General features: G+C 43.1%; 1 protein-coding gene across 1 annotated transcript; it reads right to left on the reverse strand.

Annotated features, from left to right (window-relative positions):
• Window positions 1-432: 432 nt before the first annotated feature.
• On the reverse strand, window positions 433-10,828 carry LOC115827331 (interleukin-12 receptor subunit beta-2-like). The gene is made up of 15 exons (XM_030791136.1): window positions 10,759-10,828; window positions 10,050-10,307; window positions 9,427-9,545; window positions 8,865-9,024; window positions 8,416-8,561; window positions 7,400-7,544; window positions 6,650-6,729; window positions 4,761-4,968; window positions 4,182-4,367; window positions 3,874-3,972; window positions 3,084-3,239; window positions 2,320-2,457; window positions 1,765-1,852; window positions 1,537-1,624; window positions 433-958 (listed from the first exon to the last, which is right to left on the reverse strand). Exons 1-15 carry the CDS (start codon window positions 10,826-10,828, stop codon window positions 446-448), a joined length of 2,454 nt encoding a protein of 817 aa, XP_030646996.1. The 3' UTR covers window positions 433-445.
• Between the last annotated feature and the right edge of the window lie 5,938 nt (window positions 10,829-16,766).

Raw genomic sequence — 16,766 nt, forward strand, 5'->3', positions numbered from 1 at the left:
GTACCATATGCTTTAGCTGTAACAGACCATTTTATTTACAACTGCTACAGAATAACAAGGCTATATGACATAAAAACCCATGTATTATGAGTAATATGTGGGAATGATTTCACTCATTGGTCACTCTCGTGCATTTTTAAGTGAGGAGTGAAAAGAATACCAAGTGATGGTTATGTCCAGCTTTTGCAGTGTAGACAAGTGAGAATCTGTGTTAGTGTTTCACAGTATGTGCATTAATCTCAATAGAAAATCTGCATTTCAAGTATTAACAAACAGGGCACTTAAAAGCTGGCCCCTTTAGACAATCATAGCTCATCAAACTAGTCCTGTTACATCATCGCACCTCGGGCGCAGTGCCAGACCAATCAGCAGCTTCTGCCTCTTCAGCAGCCACAGCACAGAACAGGAAGTGGAGTCAGGGTCTGTTAGAGTCCTGTCTGGAGCGTCATAAGTCTAAGAAATCGCTGCAGTCGATTTTCACTGTGTCCAAAGTGAGCTTACCCCCACAGTTCACCAGAGGTCCCAGGAACGGGCTTTGTAACGAGGGGAAAAACCCAAACCTATTTATGCAATCTTTATCATCTTCCTCATCAATTTCTTCCTCAGCGTCACTGAGCACACAGTGAGAGGAGATGTAGTCCACAGTAATGTCAGTGTTCCTGGACTCCTGCGTGTTGTCGGAGGTGCCGGACTCCTGGGAGAAGCTTTTGAGGTAGGTGCAGGGGGCGGCTTTGGCAGAGTAGGGTGACGGAGTAAGGAGCTCAGGGCTGAGGTTTGGTTGGATGGTCACGCGGAAACCCTCCGTGTCGTCTGACGGTGGCGAGAGCGTCGAGGTTGGGTACGAGGGAGCGTCACTGACCTCGGGGGGCAATTTGGGCACCTCCTGGACCTCCACCGTTTCGGGTTCCTCCTCACTCATGCTAGAGTCACTAAGGTAGAGCTGCAGACTCGCCTCCCCCTGCATTCAGATTCATTGTTCAGGTTCATTGTTTATTTCTTAATGTGCATTTATGACCAAATTGCTTTCTGACAAACTTGCTTTGTCCTCCTAATTTTTCATTCTGTGCTCCCTTGGCAAAACATAGGTAAAAATGCAGGGGTGTGAGGAGTGGAAGGGTAAAAATGCAGGGGTGTGAGGAGTGGAAGGGTAAAAATGCAGGGGTGTGAGGAGTGGGTGGGTAAAAATGCAGGGGTGTGAGGAGTGGAAGGGTAAAAATGCAGGGGTGTGAGGAGTGGAAGGGTAAAAATGCAGGGGTGTGAGGAGTGGGTGGGTAAAAATGCAGGGGTGTGAGGAGTGGAAGGGTAAAAATGCAGGGGTGTGAGGAGTGGAAGGGTAAAAATGCAGGTGAGTGAGGAGTGGAAGGGTAAAAATGCAGGGGTGTGAGGTGTGGGTGGGTAAAAATGCACGGGTGTGAGGTGTGGAAGGGTAAAAATGCAGGGGTGTGAGGAGTGGAAGGGTAAAAATGCAGGGGTGTGAGGAGTGGTAGGGTAAAAATGCAGGGGTGTGAGGAGTGGATGTGGACGGGCGAACGGTACCTTCTCAGCCTTATACTCCTTCGCCCACGTGCTGTTGGCGGGATCAAGCACGACGTCCTGAAACAGGCAGTAACAGCATCTCGACACTCTGCAGAGAGAGAAAGAAAAACACGAGAACAAAATCAACATCAACTACGCCTTTTTAGGAAACTGTTTACGTAGCCAGTCACCCTAACAGCACCACATCCATCCATCCATCCATCCATCCATAAATCTGTCTGTTCATACCTTTGGCGAACAGAGGAGAACTGGCATGCACAGAGAAGAAGGAAACAGACCAAGAGGATCACACTTCCCACTACAATCACCAAGGTCACTGAAAGACAAGAGATTTGTGTCACTGATGCTGATCCACATATACACATGCACTGTGGTCGACGGCTCTGGTCTGTCAGTGAATTTGAAACGTGTTATATATATATATATATATATATATATACAACAGTGAAAACGGTAATGTCAAAGCTCTTGTTCATGATCGTACTGCCTACATTTTGGAGAAGTTAGCACATCAGGGTTTGAAATGAATTCATTTATTGCTGGCTTTAGGACAGGGCTTTTCAATAGTCCTATGGTACATATATTTTATATATGGAATGAATATAGGATATACTGCATACCAGAGCGAGTCAGTTACTGAATTAGGCTGAACGGCAATAATAAAAAGATATGCAAACCACTTCCTTGTCTTTTTTTTCTCTCTCTCTCTCTATCAACAAAGCTCTACTTCCCCTCTTCATCTGATACATTTTCACATAAAAAGAAAGAAAAAAACCCCCTTACTGTCAGGTTCTGTGAAGAAGCTTCGGACACTTCCTTTGGGTCCCTCTCCTGCGTTTGTCCAAGCGCTTATCTGCAGTTTATAACTGGCCCCAGCATCCAGCCCTCTGATCACGAACTCTGTCTGAGACGCGTTCACATCTAGAACCCCACCAGAAGGTTCTGGGTCAGACAGTTCTTAAGAACAACCCAAAACACCACCCAATTTCCTGTACTGTGACATTATATAGATGCTTATTTTACCTTGTTAAACCAAGACAAATACAATAGTATTATTATTTTATTTTTCTATAGGTAATCCTTGGGGTAGGGGTGGGGAGGTGTGGAGTAACACATCAGAGAAAGTCAGTTTAGAGTTAACTTTACTTAGTAGTGATTTACCCAAGAGCCAGAGAACCAAGGATATAGTGTTGTGGTTCTATACTATGAAGGCCGTAGTTTAACATGTATTCTCTTACAGAGAGCTTTGGCTCCTAATGAGAAGTCATCATGTGTAAGGAACCACCTAGAGAGGGCTGCATGTATCTTGCTGTTTTAACAATCATATTTCTCAGTTACTTTACTCATGGAGAATGTGAATAGTGAATTTGTCCTCTGCGTTTAACCCATCCAACACACGAGTAGTGAACACACACAGAAGCAGGGGCAGTGTGGTTAAGTGCCTTGCTCAAGCCATGGATGTTGGTCCCGGGAATCCGGCAACCCTCCGGTCACAAGCCTGGTTCTCTAACCTTTAGACCACAGCTGCCCACATGTTTTGTTCTTACCATAAGTCTGAGTTTTGCCCTCGCCGTTCTCCAGGTAAATGGTGTATTTTGTCAGGCAGCCCCCTCTGTCGTCCCGTGCTATCTCTTTCCAGCTCACCAGTACGCCGTCACTCTGTGACACGTTCACGTCCACCAGAGCTGGGCTTTTCCTTGGAGCTGCAGGGACCAAAGGACAGTTAACATTCACGTTCAGCTCAGTTCAAGTCCATTCAGTTTCATTAAATTCAGTTTTGTGGAGCTTTTTACAGTATAGAATCCTTGGGTCAACCTTAACTAATCTGTATTCTGACAACTTCTTAAAGTGTGTTATTTTTGGGGGAGCAAATGGTAACATATGCATCAAGGTGTTGAGTTCATCGTTTAGTTTAGAAATCTATTTCTTGGGCCTCCTGGCCAGTGTCCTGATCTAGCAGCCGTTGTCTTTGAGTGCCGAGGTCAGTCAGAGAGGTCAGTCAGAGAGGTCAGTGAGAGGGGGTAGGGGGGGTAGATAAACACAGTCAGCTGTGTTTTCTTAGGCAGCGAGTCAGAAAAAAAACTCCCTCAAACTATCAATACAAACAAACCTTGAGAGGAAATTAAATTTATGAAATTAAAAGGCAATTCTCTTAAAGCCAGGGTAACGGCATAGTGTTAAAATAAATGAACCAGTGTAAGTGAACTCAGAGACTAGACTACACTTAAGGGGTCCATCTCTTGGCAGTGTTTGTGCTGAGCTGGTGAAGGTTTGAATTCATCAGGAAAGTTCTCAGATCCCATTGTGGAACTGTTTCAGTAATGTTCTCTCTCTCACCTGACTGCCACGTGTGGATGCTCCTGAAAGCCAGCCGTGACGCTCCGTTACCATACAGGGCAACAACCGAACCATCGTAGCAGTCACACGGCCGAAGTCCTAAGGGCAGAAAGGGACCAGTAAGGGGGGGGGGGGTGCTAACTTAAACTTAAACTAATAGAATGACCTGGTTCATTCTGTAAGACCAAAACATTTCTTTACCTGCTGTAATGAAAGAATTAAAAAAAAAAAACACTTCAAAAAACTATTCCAACCTTAATACATCATTATGAAGGATAAAAGGGGGAGGAATATCAGAAGCAACTGACCCTGAATGTTATAGGCGCTCTGGTTGGGTTGGATTCGTGCCCACTGCAGGTCCTCTCTGTGCCCTCTGGGATACCACTCAACCAAGTACTCCCTGATTGGCCCTGTCGGTGCGACGTCATGACTCCACCAGAGGGCGATAGTGTGATTATCCGAGCATTTGTGGGACACAGGCTGGTGGATGTGCACTGAGGGGACAAAAAAAAAACCCCACACATGCACATAAAGGTGTTTAACCTTTTTGGTGGTCTTCTCACAGGGTGTTTGAAGAAGGAAAAACAACTGTTTGGCAAACCCTCTGTTACTCTCCATTTCCCACCTGGTACATCCACATTATCAGTGAAGTTTGTCATTTTTCTTACTAAAAAGGACCAGCGTAAATTGTAAGCATGATTCCACAGCGCGTGTGCTAATGCATCATTCTGGAAATGAGCTGAAGACTTTCAGTGTGTTCTTATCATTCATGCTTACATCTTCTCAAACACAAGTTCACTCCTCACAGAAGAATATGATTAGGTTTAGCTAGTGAGCTCTGAGGAAGAGAGGAAGGTGTGAAAACAGATGATGATTTTGTCGTTTACCTGTTGAAAGTGGTAGATTGAGATGGAGAGGAGGAGAGTGGCCTTTGGAGTTGAAGGCAGTCAGAGAGATGTTACAGTAAGAGCAAGAGAGACGGGAGGAGTTCATGGAAGTCTTCAACTGACGCTTCACTTTTGTCTTTTTAAGAAGGTCCACAATCGTCATGCGGTAACCCAAAATCTTCCCTCCAGCCTTTGAAACACTCAACTCCTGCAACCAACACAGCATGGTATTTTCAATCATAAAAATACCCTAAATGAATGAATGAATAAATGAACAGTTTGTTTTGTGACTGCCATTGCCGGGAGAGTCTCAGAACGTTACTGCACTGCACGTGTGTGTGTGTGCATGTGTGTGTTACTGCACTGCACGTGTGTGCGTGTGCATGTGTGTGTTACTGCACTGCACGTGTGTGCGTGTGCATGTGTGTGTGTGTGTGTGTGTGTGCATGTGTGTGTTACTGCACTGTACGTGTGTGCGTGTGCATGTGTGTGTTTAAAGACTAATAAAATAATCTTACAATTGTTTTTATTTGCAGTTTTATTATAGACATTCTGTTGAGCAGGAAAGAATTACACTGCCTGGCCAAAAAATAGTCGGCATTGGGATTTGGAGCCTACGGACACAATGTTATGATCTGTGGTTGTGTTGCTTCAGTTGGTCAGGTTGAGACTCAGCAACATTGAGTGGCAATAAAATGAAGTCAGCTGAGAACCTGAATGTACTGACTGACCAGGTTATCCCATCAATGGATTTTATTTTCCCTCATGGCTTGGGCATATTCCACGATGACAATGCCAAGATTCATTGGGCTCAAATTGTGAAAGAGTGGTTCAGAGAGCTTGAGGAATCATTCTTCACATATGAATTGGCCACCACACATATGAGTCCTGACCTTAACCCCATTGAAAGTCTTTTAGGATGTGCTGGAGAAGACTCTATGGAGCAGTTAGACTCTCCCAGTTAGACATTGCATAAGGTTATTGATACAATGCCACGGTGAATGTGCGCCGTAATCAAAGCTAAAGGTCCAGTGAAATATTAGAGTGTGCGACTTTTTTTTAGCCAGGCAGTATATAAAGGTTGGTTGGTTGGTTGGTTTTTTTGTTTGGTTGATTATTTGTCTGGTTGATTTGTTTGGTTGATGATTTGTTTGGCTGGTTGTTTGGTTGGTTGTTCAGTTGGTTGATTGGTTGGTTTACTTGTCAAATCATCAGTGATTTTCTGTTTCTGTTCCTATTCTGTCTGAGAAATAATTTTCACTGAAGGGGGTCATTCTTCACAACAGGTGAAAGCTGGAAACACAGTTGCTGAATGTATTACTCAGAATTGAGTCTAGTTCACTAGTCTTGCAACAACTGAACTGGGATCAGTTCTTAAGCTCTTATAAAGTATCACTACTGCAAGGAGGAGTGGTCTAACATCAATCATTTCTTCTCAGACTGTACACTCTTTTTGTAAACTGAAACCTGCTCTCTGTCTAGCTTTTGGTTTCAGTCTAACGCAACATAGGACCATACTGCCACCACCTCTCCAGTCATCGCTCACAGGTGGTTTGTGTTTGACCTTTAAGAGTGTGAAAATCGTGGAGAAGGTGGTAACGACGAGGGGCAGACTTCATGACCCGATCAGAGCTTACAGAGCCCCCCCCCGAAAGCAAACAACTGCTGCTCACAGTATTAGTTTAGTTGCAATTATGTTAGCCCGCAGAGATCATTAAAACAGATTAGTCATAGCTTTCCTAGAGAGCAGTGAGTGTGTTTCTGCAATTAATATCATGGAATGTGAGGAACAGTTTGCACTGATTTGCATAAATGCAAATATTATTACCAGGGGGGAAAAAAACAACAAAAATGCAAATATTTTACAGATGCTGGGCAGTGTGGCATACCTTCCAGAACAGAGTGAAAGTCTTGTCCCTGGACTGCGACAGGCTTTCAGTGTACCAGGCATCCAATGTCCCAGCAGGGGCTAAAGAAACAGAGACAAACCAGACAAAAAAACACACATTTATTCATTCATGTAACACGGTGCCAAAAACAGCAGAATCAAAGCAAGTCTAGTTACCATCAGTACTGTGTAAGTCACTTTGACATTTGATGAAATCTGTTCTTTTGTTCTTGTTAGATGAAACAAAGTTGAGCCTAATGACTAATATTCCAATGACACCCAGAACATTCTTGCATCAGCAAACACCTCAGAGAGACCTCGTGGTTCACAAAAATCGTTCAAGCTTTCTCTACCTCTGGGAAAGTGGTTCACAGTGTGCAGCGGTTTCCACAGACCTGAGCAGGTCTACTAGCTGATTCTTTCACTTACTGGCTGGGGACACACAATAGCTTCAGAAGGCCTGACATCTTCTGAGGACTAGGTGTCGAAACTTGTGAGCAGCTATGCATTTTATCTAGCACCATCATACAGTACATCTGACGTGTACTTTTCCAGAATAATCTCTAACCATTCATCTACATACCTTCTTCTGACTTTTATTCTACTTCCTGTTTGAAAAGTGCACATACCTAGACATGTTAGATATGTCACTTACACTAAAGCTGTACAGCCAAGACCACGGTGTTTGTGTAGCTTACAGTAATTGCTTTTTGGTTTATTTAAAACATTAAAGACGAAGTTTATCATTCACCTTCCTCATCTGTTTTGTTGTGCACGGCTTTGCTCCATTCACTCCAGAATCCCGTGCGATTGGAGGGCTTGACTCTGGCCTGGAACTGGTACAGCCTGTAGGGCAGCAGAGAAGAAATTCTCCAGCGGCTTTCTGAATGAGTTCTCTGGAGAGAGACATCGTAAAACATCATAAGGCAACCTGTCTCTTTTGATTTAGAAATCAACCAATCAAATGGAAGAGTCAAGTCTCTTTTAGCAGGGAAGAGGCAGAGTTTGAACTCTGATGATCCACACCCCCTCTTCCCTTGTTCTCCCAACCTCCAGTGATACATTATTTACCGTGTATCTGTCTCATCTCAGACCATGTTGTGCACATATTGTACTATTTCATATTCAGAGAATTTTCACACCGTGTCTCTCTCTGTTTTACTCGCTCACTGTTTGTACTGTGACGCATAGATCCAGGAGCACTTTCTGTTCAGTGCTGCTGAAAATCATATGTGGGATTAACTGCGTTTGAAATGTCCTGTGAAATCCTACCCAAAACACTTTCATTGATAAAAGACAGACAGCTCAGAGAGCAGATGTGCTGATGCCGGTAGCTCTGTGGTTTCAGTCTGATGGCTTCAGGACATGGATTGTAAAAAGTCCCCTCCCTTGACATTTTTCTCGTCTAGTTCTGAGTCAGCACGGAGGTCTAGTTTTGTCTACACTATAATCTACATGATGAGGTTTTGTGGGCTGCATCCCTCGTCACGACTGAAGAACATATAGTGCTGTTGACAATGAGCAAGATAAAACTGCACTGTGAAGGAGGTTTATCTGGGTAGATGATGATGATAGTTTGGAAGATACTCTGATGTGGGTTGTAAGTGGACTACTTCTCTTTTTATATGTCAGCCAAAGACATTCCTTGGCAAGGACAGTATCACTTTCACTGATTTCACTGACTCTTATTCTCTTATCTGTTTACACAGTACCGGTTTAAGAAGAATTTTAGATAGGATTTCTACTTCATGGAAAAGCAATGCTTACATTGAAAGAAGGAGTCATCCATTTGCTCTTGCTATCTTCCTTGTATCGAATCTCTACCAGCTGAACACTCTGAGCCTTTTTCAGATGGAGCACACAGTGTCTAGCTGAGCACTTCACCTCTGTTATTTTGGGAGCTGCGGGCTTCACTGCAAAAAAGAGAGAGAGAGGGAGAGAGAGAGAGAGAGAGAGAGAGAGAGAGAGAGAGAGAGAGAGAGGCTTTAACTGATCTTAAGCTTTGAGAGGTCCATCACAAACATGAAGTTTAAAAAAAGAAGAAGAAGAAAAAAAACAGTTGCAAGAAACAGCCTTTAGGCAAAAGAGGGTTCACACCTTGAGGCCCACACTCAACACATGACCTACTTCCTTTTGCACAGACTTCCCTGGCTCTCCCCTCTTTACTTTTACACTGCCTAAAACAACCATTGCAGTAAAACAGGATGGCTTTGTACCTATGTCGCTGAGGGAGAACCTAAGAACCTCAGAGGTGGCAGAACCCAGTGTGTTTGAGGTTCTGACCCACACTGAGAAGAGGGTCTCATTGCCTGGAATGGTGAATGTGGCAGAAACAGAGCCGGAGTAGGCTTCTTCACAGATGTTGAACGATGCACTCTGCACCCTGTAACAGAGCGTGTGACGCACTTGTCATGATCCACAGATCAGTGACAGACCATATGAGATGTTTCAGTCTCACACAATAAAAGGTCAACACATTCAGGTAAATGCAAAGATAGAATTACATGAGATGCATAGATTTAGAAATCTCTAAGCTTCAGGTGAGGGCCCTGTGATGTTTCTGACCGTTCATGCATCAAACTCCTCCACATCAAATCCACGGAATTTTTTTTTAACATTTATGGACAGTGCAAGGACTTTTCTTTTACAGTTTTCTATCTATATCAGATGCTCTGGTGGCACCAGTAGCTTTCTGTTTATTTGGTTTTGTGTCTTGGGTCATATGATCCCCAGGTTCCCTGTTTTTCCAGAGAAAGATGATATGATGTCTGTCCTGACTGACCATAACTGTGCTGTGGTCCATAAGTTGGTTTCCCTTCCTTTTATCCAAGTACAGGTCACATTTCTGAATTCTCCTTTTCGCACACAGGTCAGGTTTCGCGGGACGTCCGGCGGGTCTGAGAATAAAAGGGCGGTAGCTGCTTACATGTAAATAAACACACAAGGCAGCTGCAGAATTTATCACAACACGCCCAGGACAATGTTTGTTCTTAATAATTCGCTTTGAATTGGCTTCACACCATCCGGTTTATGCTTAGGGCTGTTGTTGATCAAGTACTGTTAGCTGGGAGGTTTTGAGATGGTTGTTCAACATTGTTTGGTTTTCACAGTTCAGGCCCTGGTGTTACACTTGTTCTAGAACCAGTTATTTTTAGACCTTCTTTCACAGCCTGTTTACAGATGCTGCCACCATACTTTAACACAGGCATCTTAACTATTCTGACACCCTGTATTGAGGAAGTTGCAACAACTGTGTTTACAGTAGATTGAGTACTTTGTCAAATGCATTATTGTGGGTTACTGTTACACTTGGGATTACATTGATCTAATGTATATCCATCTCCAAACTGACTGTAGTTTAGCAGATCTTTCTAGTGAGTAGTTGCAAGTGCTGTACTTACACCCAGAACCAATATCAATGCCACACGGGTCTGTTCCTGCTTTTTCACATCTACAAGTGAATGTGGTGTTCGCTGTCAGATTTTTAACGCTGAGGATCAGTTTCTCTGAATATCTCTGGTACTCCGTGGTTGATTTTAATTTCCCATTTTGGAAAATTAACTGGGTGCATGTAGATTGGAAAATGCAGGAGACGTTGAAATTGGACCCCACTGGTACGACGTGACCGAGGCTTGATTGGGCCGTGCAGTGTTTTTCAGCTAAACACGTGAAAAGAACACAAAATTCATGAATCAACTATGAGAACTTTCAACTTAACCCTGTTGTTGTTATGCAGACGATACAAACAGTAGCTGAGAATGTACTTTTACGTCGTATCGTCGTTATAAAACCAGTTTCAGTGTAGTAAGTACATGAAATAAAGCCCATTTCAAAGTGGTCATAAGCTCACTAACATTCACACAGGTCTATAGGGACAACACTAGCACAGAGTTAGTCGTCAAACTGATCGTATAATTAATAGCATTATTTGGCTTTGAAGAGACAGATGAAATATTTATCAATAGATGATGATTCATAAAATCCTGTTCTTTTCTCAGTAACAAGTCTATGCCACCAAAACCCCCTTTGCTGTCACCCCTTCATTAAACCAACAGTACTTCTCATGAAGAACGGCGTGACAGGCGAATAAATTCGAACTTCATGACTTACCTTCACAAGCTCTGGGGACCAAGAACAAAAGGAAGAGGAGGTTTAACCAGTCACAGCCTTTTGGAGGCATTGGACTTGTTGTTCTACCTCACGGTTCCTACCGAAATGTCAGCAAGACGTAATGTTGCTTCCAGCTCTACAACATATAGTGCTGTTGACAATGAGCAAGATAAAACTCATAAAAGTTGCAGGAATCTTGGACCGACATTCCCTGAGGATAGAGAACTCTTTAGACAAACAAAACCGAGCTTCCCCATTTACGCAGATATTACACGTTTGATGGAGAGCATGCGTTTGACCTTAACTCATAGTAGGCTAATGTTCGTGTATCCTACATGTCATATCGCTAACGTACAGAGTTGAGTGACTCGATGAGACGTTGAAGGCTATTTTGATGCGTGGTCATCTCGCTTTACATTAATTCCCGATCAAAACTAAGGTACGTTATCATCTGGTTCGTTATGTGACCAGTAAATTTCGACAAAATAAGTATTTATACAGTAGTTACCGATCTATAAAACAGTTAGGTGCTTATTATGATAAAAACAGAAAACATCTTGAACATGGACAGAAATAGTGACTCACCCCTCTCCAAGAAAAGAATTATCTGTCGATAATTTCCAGTCGTCACATCGCAAATCGTCTTAATCATCTGGACAGAAATCATTCAACCGTGCAAGTCTAAGTCTGTAAACAACCGTCCAAGTCTAAGTGTATAGCCTCAACGTTCTCAGTTCGCCGTGAACTCTGTTCATGCTCTCTCTCCTCCTCGACTAATCTTCTGAGTAAGCACTGACACTCGCGGCTTCATTTGCGTATGTGGAAGCGAGAGCCCAGGAGACTTCTTCTGACCAAGCCCCTGATTTCAGTTCCCATTTCTCAACTCCACTGAACAAATAACCATAAAACTATAAATTCAGACTCACACTGAAAAACCAATGATAACAAAAAGACTTGGTACATACTCTGCTTTTGTTTGTGCAAATGGAGCTCAAGTCCATTTTTAAACTCTGAATTACAGTATGAATGTATTTTGGGCCGAACAGTGCGATTACGTTACAATGTTCAGCGTCAATGACCTTATGAATACATGAAGACAAAGTGAAGGCAGAACAAACCACAGGAAAGTGACCGTCAGCCTGAGCAGGTAGCGCATAGCGGAAAACGCAAAATGACCAGTGTAGAATGACTGTCAAGCAGCCTTCCAACTTTTCACCTATAACATATATATCATGAAAAAAATGTATTAATGATACTTTTTTATTTAATGGCACATTGATACCTCCTTTTTGTGTAGTAAAACTCGCTGAAAGTGTCCTTCAGAATCCAGTAGGCTTATCACACCTCATTACACAGACCGTCACTTATGTTAGGGAGCTGAATTTTTTTTTTTTACTCTAATCCAAATGGGAGGAGATGTTCTGGCCATTTTACCTAATATTTCTGAACAGGCTATATATCACATAAAATATCCGTAAATTTGTCAAATACAGAGCAAGGAACAAGATATTAATAGGCCTATATATATATATATGCCACGCATGTACGATACGCAGTACAGGTCTTAAAGTCATAATTCAATAAAATCACTGTGTGTCTGACAGACAGACACATAAGATTTCATATAAACGGTTGAGAGAGCGCACAACTAAAGTTCACTTTCTTATGAGTCCACATGAAATGTCTAGATATCCAACGGTTCTTCTCCAGTTAAGTAAGATTTGGTTAAAGATGAATTATACACTGCGGCTTGTCTAATTGTTTACTTGCATACACCAGGTATACTGCCATATCCAGAAACTTACATTTTTGTCAAATTTACTCTTAATTTGATAAATGAGAGTTAGTTCAGGTGCTCGGGAAGAAGTTTGTTTTACAAATGTTTTAGTTGTATATCGCTTTGGTCTGGACTACTGTGACAAAACAGAACCCTGTATGTGAATTTCACCGCATCATTCGATTATTCGAAAAACTAAGAAACCGTGAGTTGGTTTTCATTATGCCACTGCTTGCCAATGAAATTATGCAGATCTAATCACACGACCCCACCACTGTTTCTGAATGACACATATTCATCCATAAAGTCTCTGCGTGTGCACCGATCGACTGAGCGACATGTGTGAGGCGAGTTTACATGCATCAGCGACACTGCGCGCACATGCATATCGCTCTCTCACGTGCTGTTAGTGAGCAGCTTTCTTCAGTGCGCCGAGAAGACGTTCTCAGGAAGCTATATAAACGGTCTTGTGGTGCAGGTGTTTCTGTGAGACGTATGTGTGGCACTGTGAGAAGCCGTTCAAAACTCCCTTCCTCATTGTAACAGCTAATAATAGCACTAAATTGACACAGTTGAAGTTCATAAGATTCTTTTTTTTTAAAGTTAAGTTCTTTATTGGTCAGACACACACACCAGGAGCAGTGAGCAGTGAAATTTAAACTCTGCATTGACCCATCCTATCCACACACACTAGGAGCAGTGAGCGCACACACACACACACACACACACACACACACACACACACACAAACACTAGGAGTAGGAGTAGTGGGAGCCTGAGGAGCAATTGGGGGTCCTTGCTCAAGGGCACTTCATCCGTGGATGTTGAGGGAAGGTAAAGCATTGTTCCTACCCACGTTTTCCTGTTGGTCTAGGGGACTGAACCCGGTGACCATCTGGTCACAAACCTGCTTCTCTAACCCAGGGGTTTTCAACCTGTGGGGCCTGCAGGCACCTGTTATGGGGGAAGGGGGGGGGGGCAAGATTAGGATTAGGAGATTTTTAAGCGCAAACTGGCAAGAACAATGAAAAAGGGGGGGGGGGGGGGGGGGGGAGGTGGTGTGAGTTCAAACCTAGACAAAGGAGGGGGGGGGGGGGGGTGCATGTCGAAAAAGGTTGAAAACCCCTGCTCCAACCTTCAGTCCCCAGCTAACACCCCCCCCCCCCCCCAACTCTCCCGGAAGTGGAGATGCCACTTCAGATTTTTATGTTTCATAGGGTTATACCCTCATGATGTGACACAGTAGGATATAATTCTATCAGCATTTGATATCATTCACCCATTACATCATCTGGCCAAAGATAACATATTCATAGAAAAAAAGAAAGTTGTGGACCAAAAACGTAACCCGAAGACACTGACGAAGAACTGAGAAGGTTTATTTCCAGTTATGAGATTTGTGGGTTTTTATCAAACACAAAAAGAGTGACATGAGGAAATACAAAAAAGTGAGGAGAGAGGATTTGTATACAGTCAAAGAGCTTGACCCTACACAGATAGATCAAAAGCAGCACTCCATTCAAGTACGATTAGACATTCAATGTGTTCAGTCAGCAGCCCCAGGCCCACTGACTCACAGCCATAGAGCTGGTTTTAAAAGACAGCGCAGAGCCATGTGATTAAATGGCCCAAGTGTAAACAGAACCAGGGGAACTTTTGACCCTGATGAGATTGCTTTCTTTCAAGTTGATAGTGCACTCAAAAAAAAAAAAAAAAACACAGATTTTTAATGCTCAAAAAGACATTGAAAAAAATAAGTAAGTGAGTGATTGTACACACACACTGTGAACAGTGAGCAGTGAATTGGTCCTCTGCATTTAACCCATCCAACACACCAGTAGTGAACACACACCAGACGCAGGAGCAGTGGGCAGCATTCCTTGTGCCCAGGGAGCATTGGGGTTAAGTGCCTTGCTCAAGGGCACACAGCCGTGGATGTTGGTCCTGGGAATTGAACCGGCAACCCTCCCAGATCTCTAACCTTTATACCACAAATGTTGAGGTGCTGTGGCGACAGTGTATGGTGATGTCTCTAGGGTCCAGTATAATCAGCGTATTGACATGTAGGGTCTGCTGACTCCTCAGGCATCTGGTGTGGGGTCTGTTATTGTCCCAGGCCATACTATCCCAGAGGAGTGTGGACTGGCCCCTAGCATTACACCAGTCAGACAGCTCACCAGGTCATTTGGCAATACCGTCTGTCCTTGGTAAGGGTTGACAAATCTGTCCTGTGCCTCTATATGCCCCTCCTCTCTCCTCATTCTCAATTCATCTCCACCCAGAGCAGTCTGAGAGGGAAAGGAGAGTCCTTCTCTTATCTCCAGAGCCCCAAATCGTTTGTCCAGACCTACATCACAAATGCAGCTACTCAGGAGCCCAAACATCCCTGGGTTGCCGGTTGATGAGCCACCAAGGGGACCACAAGCTGGTGATAAGAATGTGGACCAAGCATCCTGATCCTCCTCGCAAGTCTCCATCTCTGTAACACTCTCCTCCCTTCGACAACTCGACAACTCAGAGACCTGCGGTTTATATGGGAGAATCTATACAATCCGGGATTACTGTCTGTTCTCCTTGGATTTGCTCCTCATGCACAGATGGATAGGAGTCTTTCCTCTCTCCGGAGGGAAAGCAGTCCTCAATGGGAGTTAGGGGTGGATCTCCAGTCACATGCAGCCAACACAAATCTGAGTGAAATGTCTCGTCCTGTGGGTGAGAGAATGTAATCTGAAGACACGCTGCAGTCAGACTGAAAGTCTTACGGAGCAGAGGGTTGCTCTGGTGCTCATAACTCATTTCATACCGGGCGTTTATAGTAAGTGCAGATAAAAAAAAAAAAGGCTATGCACAAAAGTCATAATGCTCAAAGCTTGAATTTGCAGAAGACAACATTCTGAAAATAAGCCCTCCAGAAATTTGCACCAAGGAATTTTTGAAACCGCTTTCTCTTAAGGGTGGTGTTTACTGTAATTAGACAGTGTTACCTTCAGGAGTTTAATAGCGTTGCTGTTTCCTGGTTTTGGCAATTTTTCGAAAAGCCAAGAAAGTCCTATGGATAGACATGCTTTCCTGATTCTGAAAATAATTACACAAATAAATAAAAAACAAAAATATAGGTATCAATATGTGTGAAGTATTTTGTTAATAATCATTTTGAGCAAACACTGACACATAAACACAAACAGTTACACACAGCAGGTTCTGCAGATGACAGAGTGAATTAATTGATAAATTACCACGTAGAAGAATTGAGGAGAATTTTGAGCGTGTTTGAAACATGCATAATTTAAATGACTGTTTCCTGTTTTTCATATGATCTGTTTTCTTACTGCAACACTAGCAAACAAAGGGGTTAACCACAGTGGCGATGAACTGTGTTCACAAAAACAAAATCTCTCTGACTTAGCTAAGCTTATTCACAAACCATATCCATGGTAATGTACCTTCGGCGTGCACATTTCAGATACATGAGATTTGCCACGATTACAATGGGGAAACCAGCAGCCAAACACACTCCAGCTAACATATTACCTAAGAAAACAAAAGAAACAAACACTTTGATCACAACAATCAAAAAGAGACTTAATACTGTTAAGCTATATAACATGTTTATAATGCTTTTATAATGGGTACCTTCTTTCAGGATAGAGAGGGGGAGAGGGGGCAAATGAGAAAGAGAGGGACAGAGAATGAAAGAGAGAGAGAGAGAGAGAGAGAGAGAGAGAAAGAGAGAGAGAGAGACTGAGAGATTTCCCAACACATGGAATGCACATAGATTTCCTTTGATTCCTTAGAATTCCTTCCTTTCCTTATTCTGACAGTCTTGTACCAGATTATACTTTTTACAGATCACTTTCTGAAGGCGTGAAAAGTCCCAGGTGAGATGAAGGTATAAGGTTTAAGGGTTTTCAGAGGTTACTCTGAGGGGAGGGGGGCGGGGGGCAGGGGTTCTCCTGCCTTGCTTCTGTAAACCAAATTCATCGGCTATTTGCATACAACCAGCAGCAGTGAATTTTTGTGATTTTGTGGTTGTCAGCTCACTACATGTTTCATGTTTTGGCTTCAACGCTCTTTTCATAGTTACAAGGTGGTGCTCTTACACTAAAGAAATTGTAGCCTACATGTGTACGTCTATACTGTCTCTTTTGGCCTGGTGTTTGGCTGCACTGTGTAGAAAAAGAATGGAGTCCACAGTTCCAGGATTTCCAACGCGCTTTCCAAGCGCCACGAC

This window comes from Chanos chanos, chromosome 14 (assembly GCF_902362185.1).
Source record: "Chanos chanos chromosome 14, fChaCha1.1, whole genome shotgun sequence".
Classification (NCBI taxonomy): Eukaryota; Metazoa; Chordata; class Actinopteri; order Gonorynchiformes; family Chanidae; genus Chanos; species Chanos chanos.

Excerpts from the sequence above, each read along its gene's own strand:
- LOC115827331 (XM_030791136.1), bottom strand. The coding sequence starts at position 10,828 with ATGCCTCCAAAAGGCTGTGACTGGTTAAACCTCCTCTTCCTTTTGTTC. Across the intron at positions 8,562-8,864 it reads GTTCTCCCTCAGCGACATAG|TGAAGCCCGCAGCTCCCAAA; the intron begins GTACAAAGCCAT and ends TCTTTTTTGCAG. Across the intron at positions 4,969-6,649 it reads CTTTCACTCTGTTCTGGAAG|GAGTTGAGTGTTTCAAAGGC; the intron begins GTATGCCACACT and ends TGTTGGTTGCAG.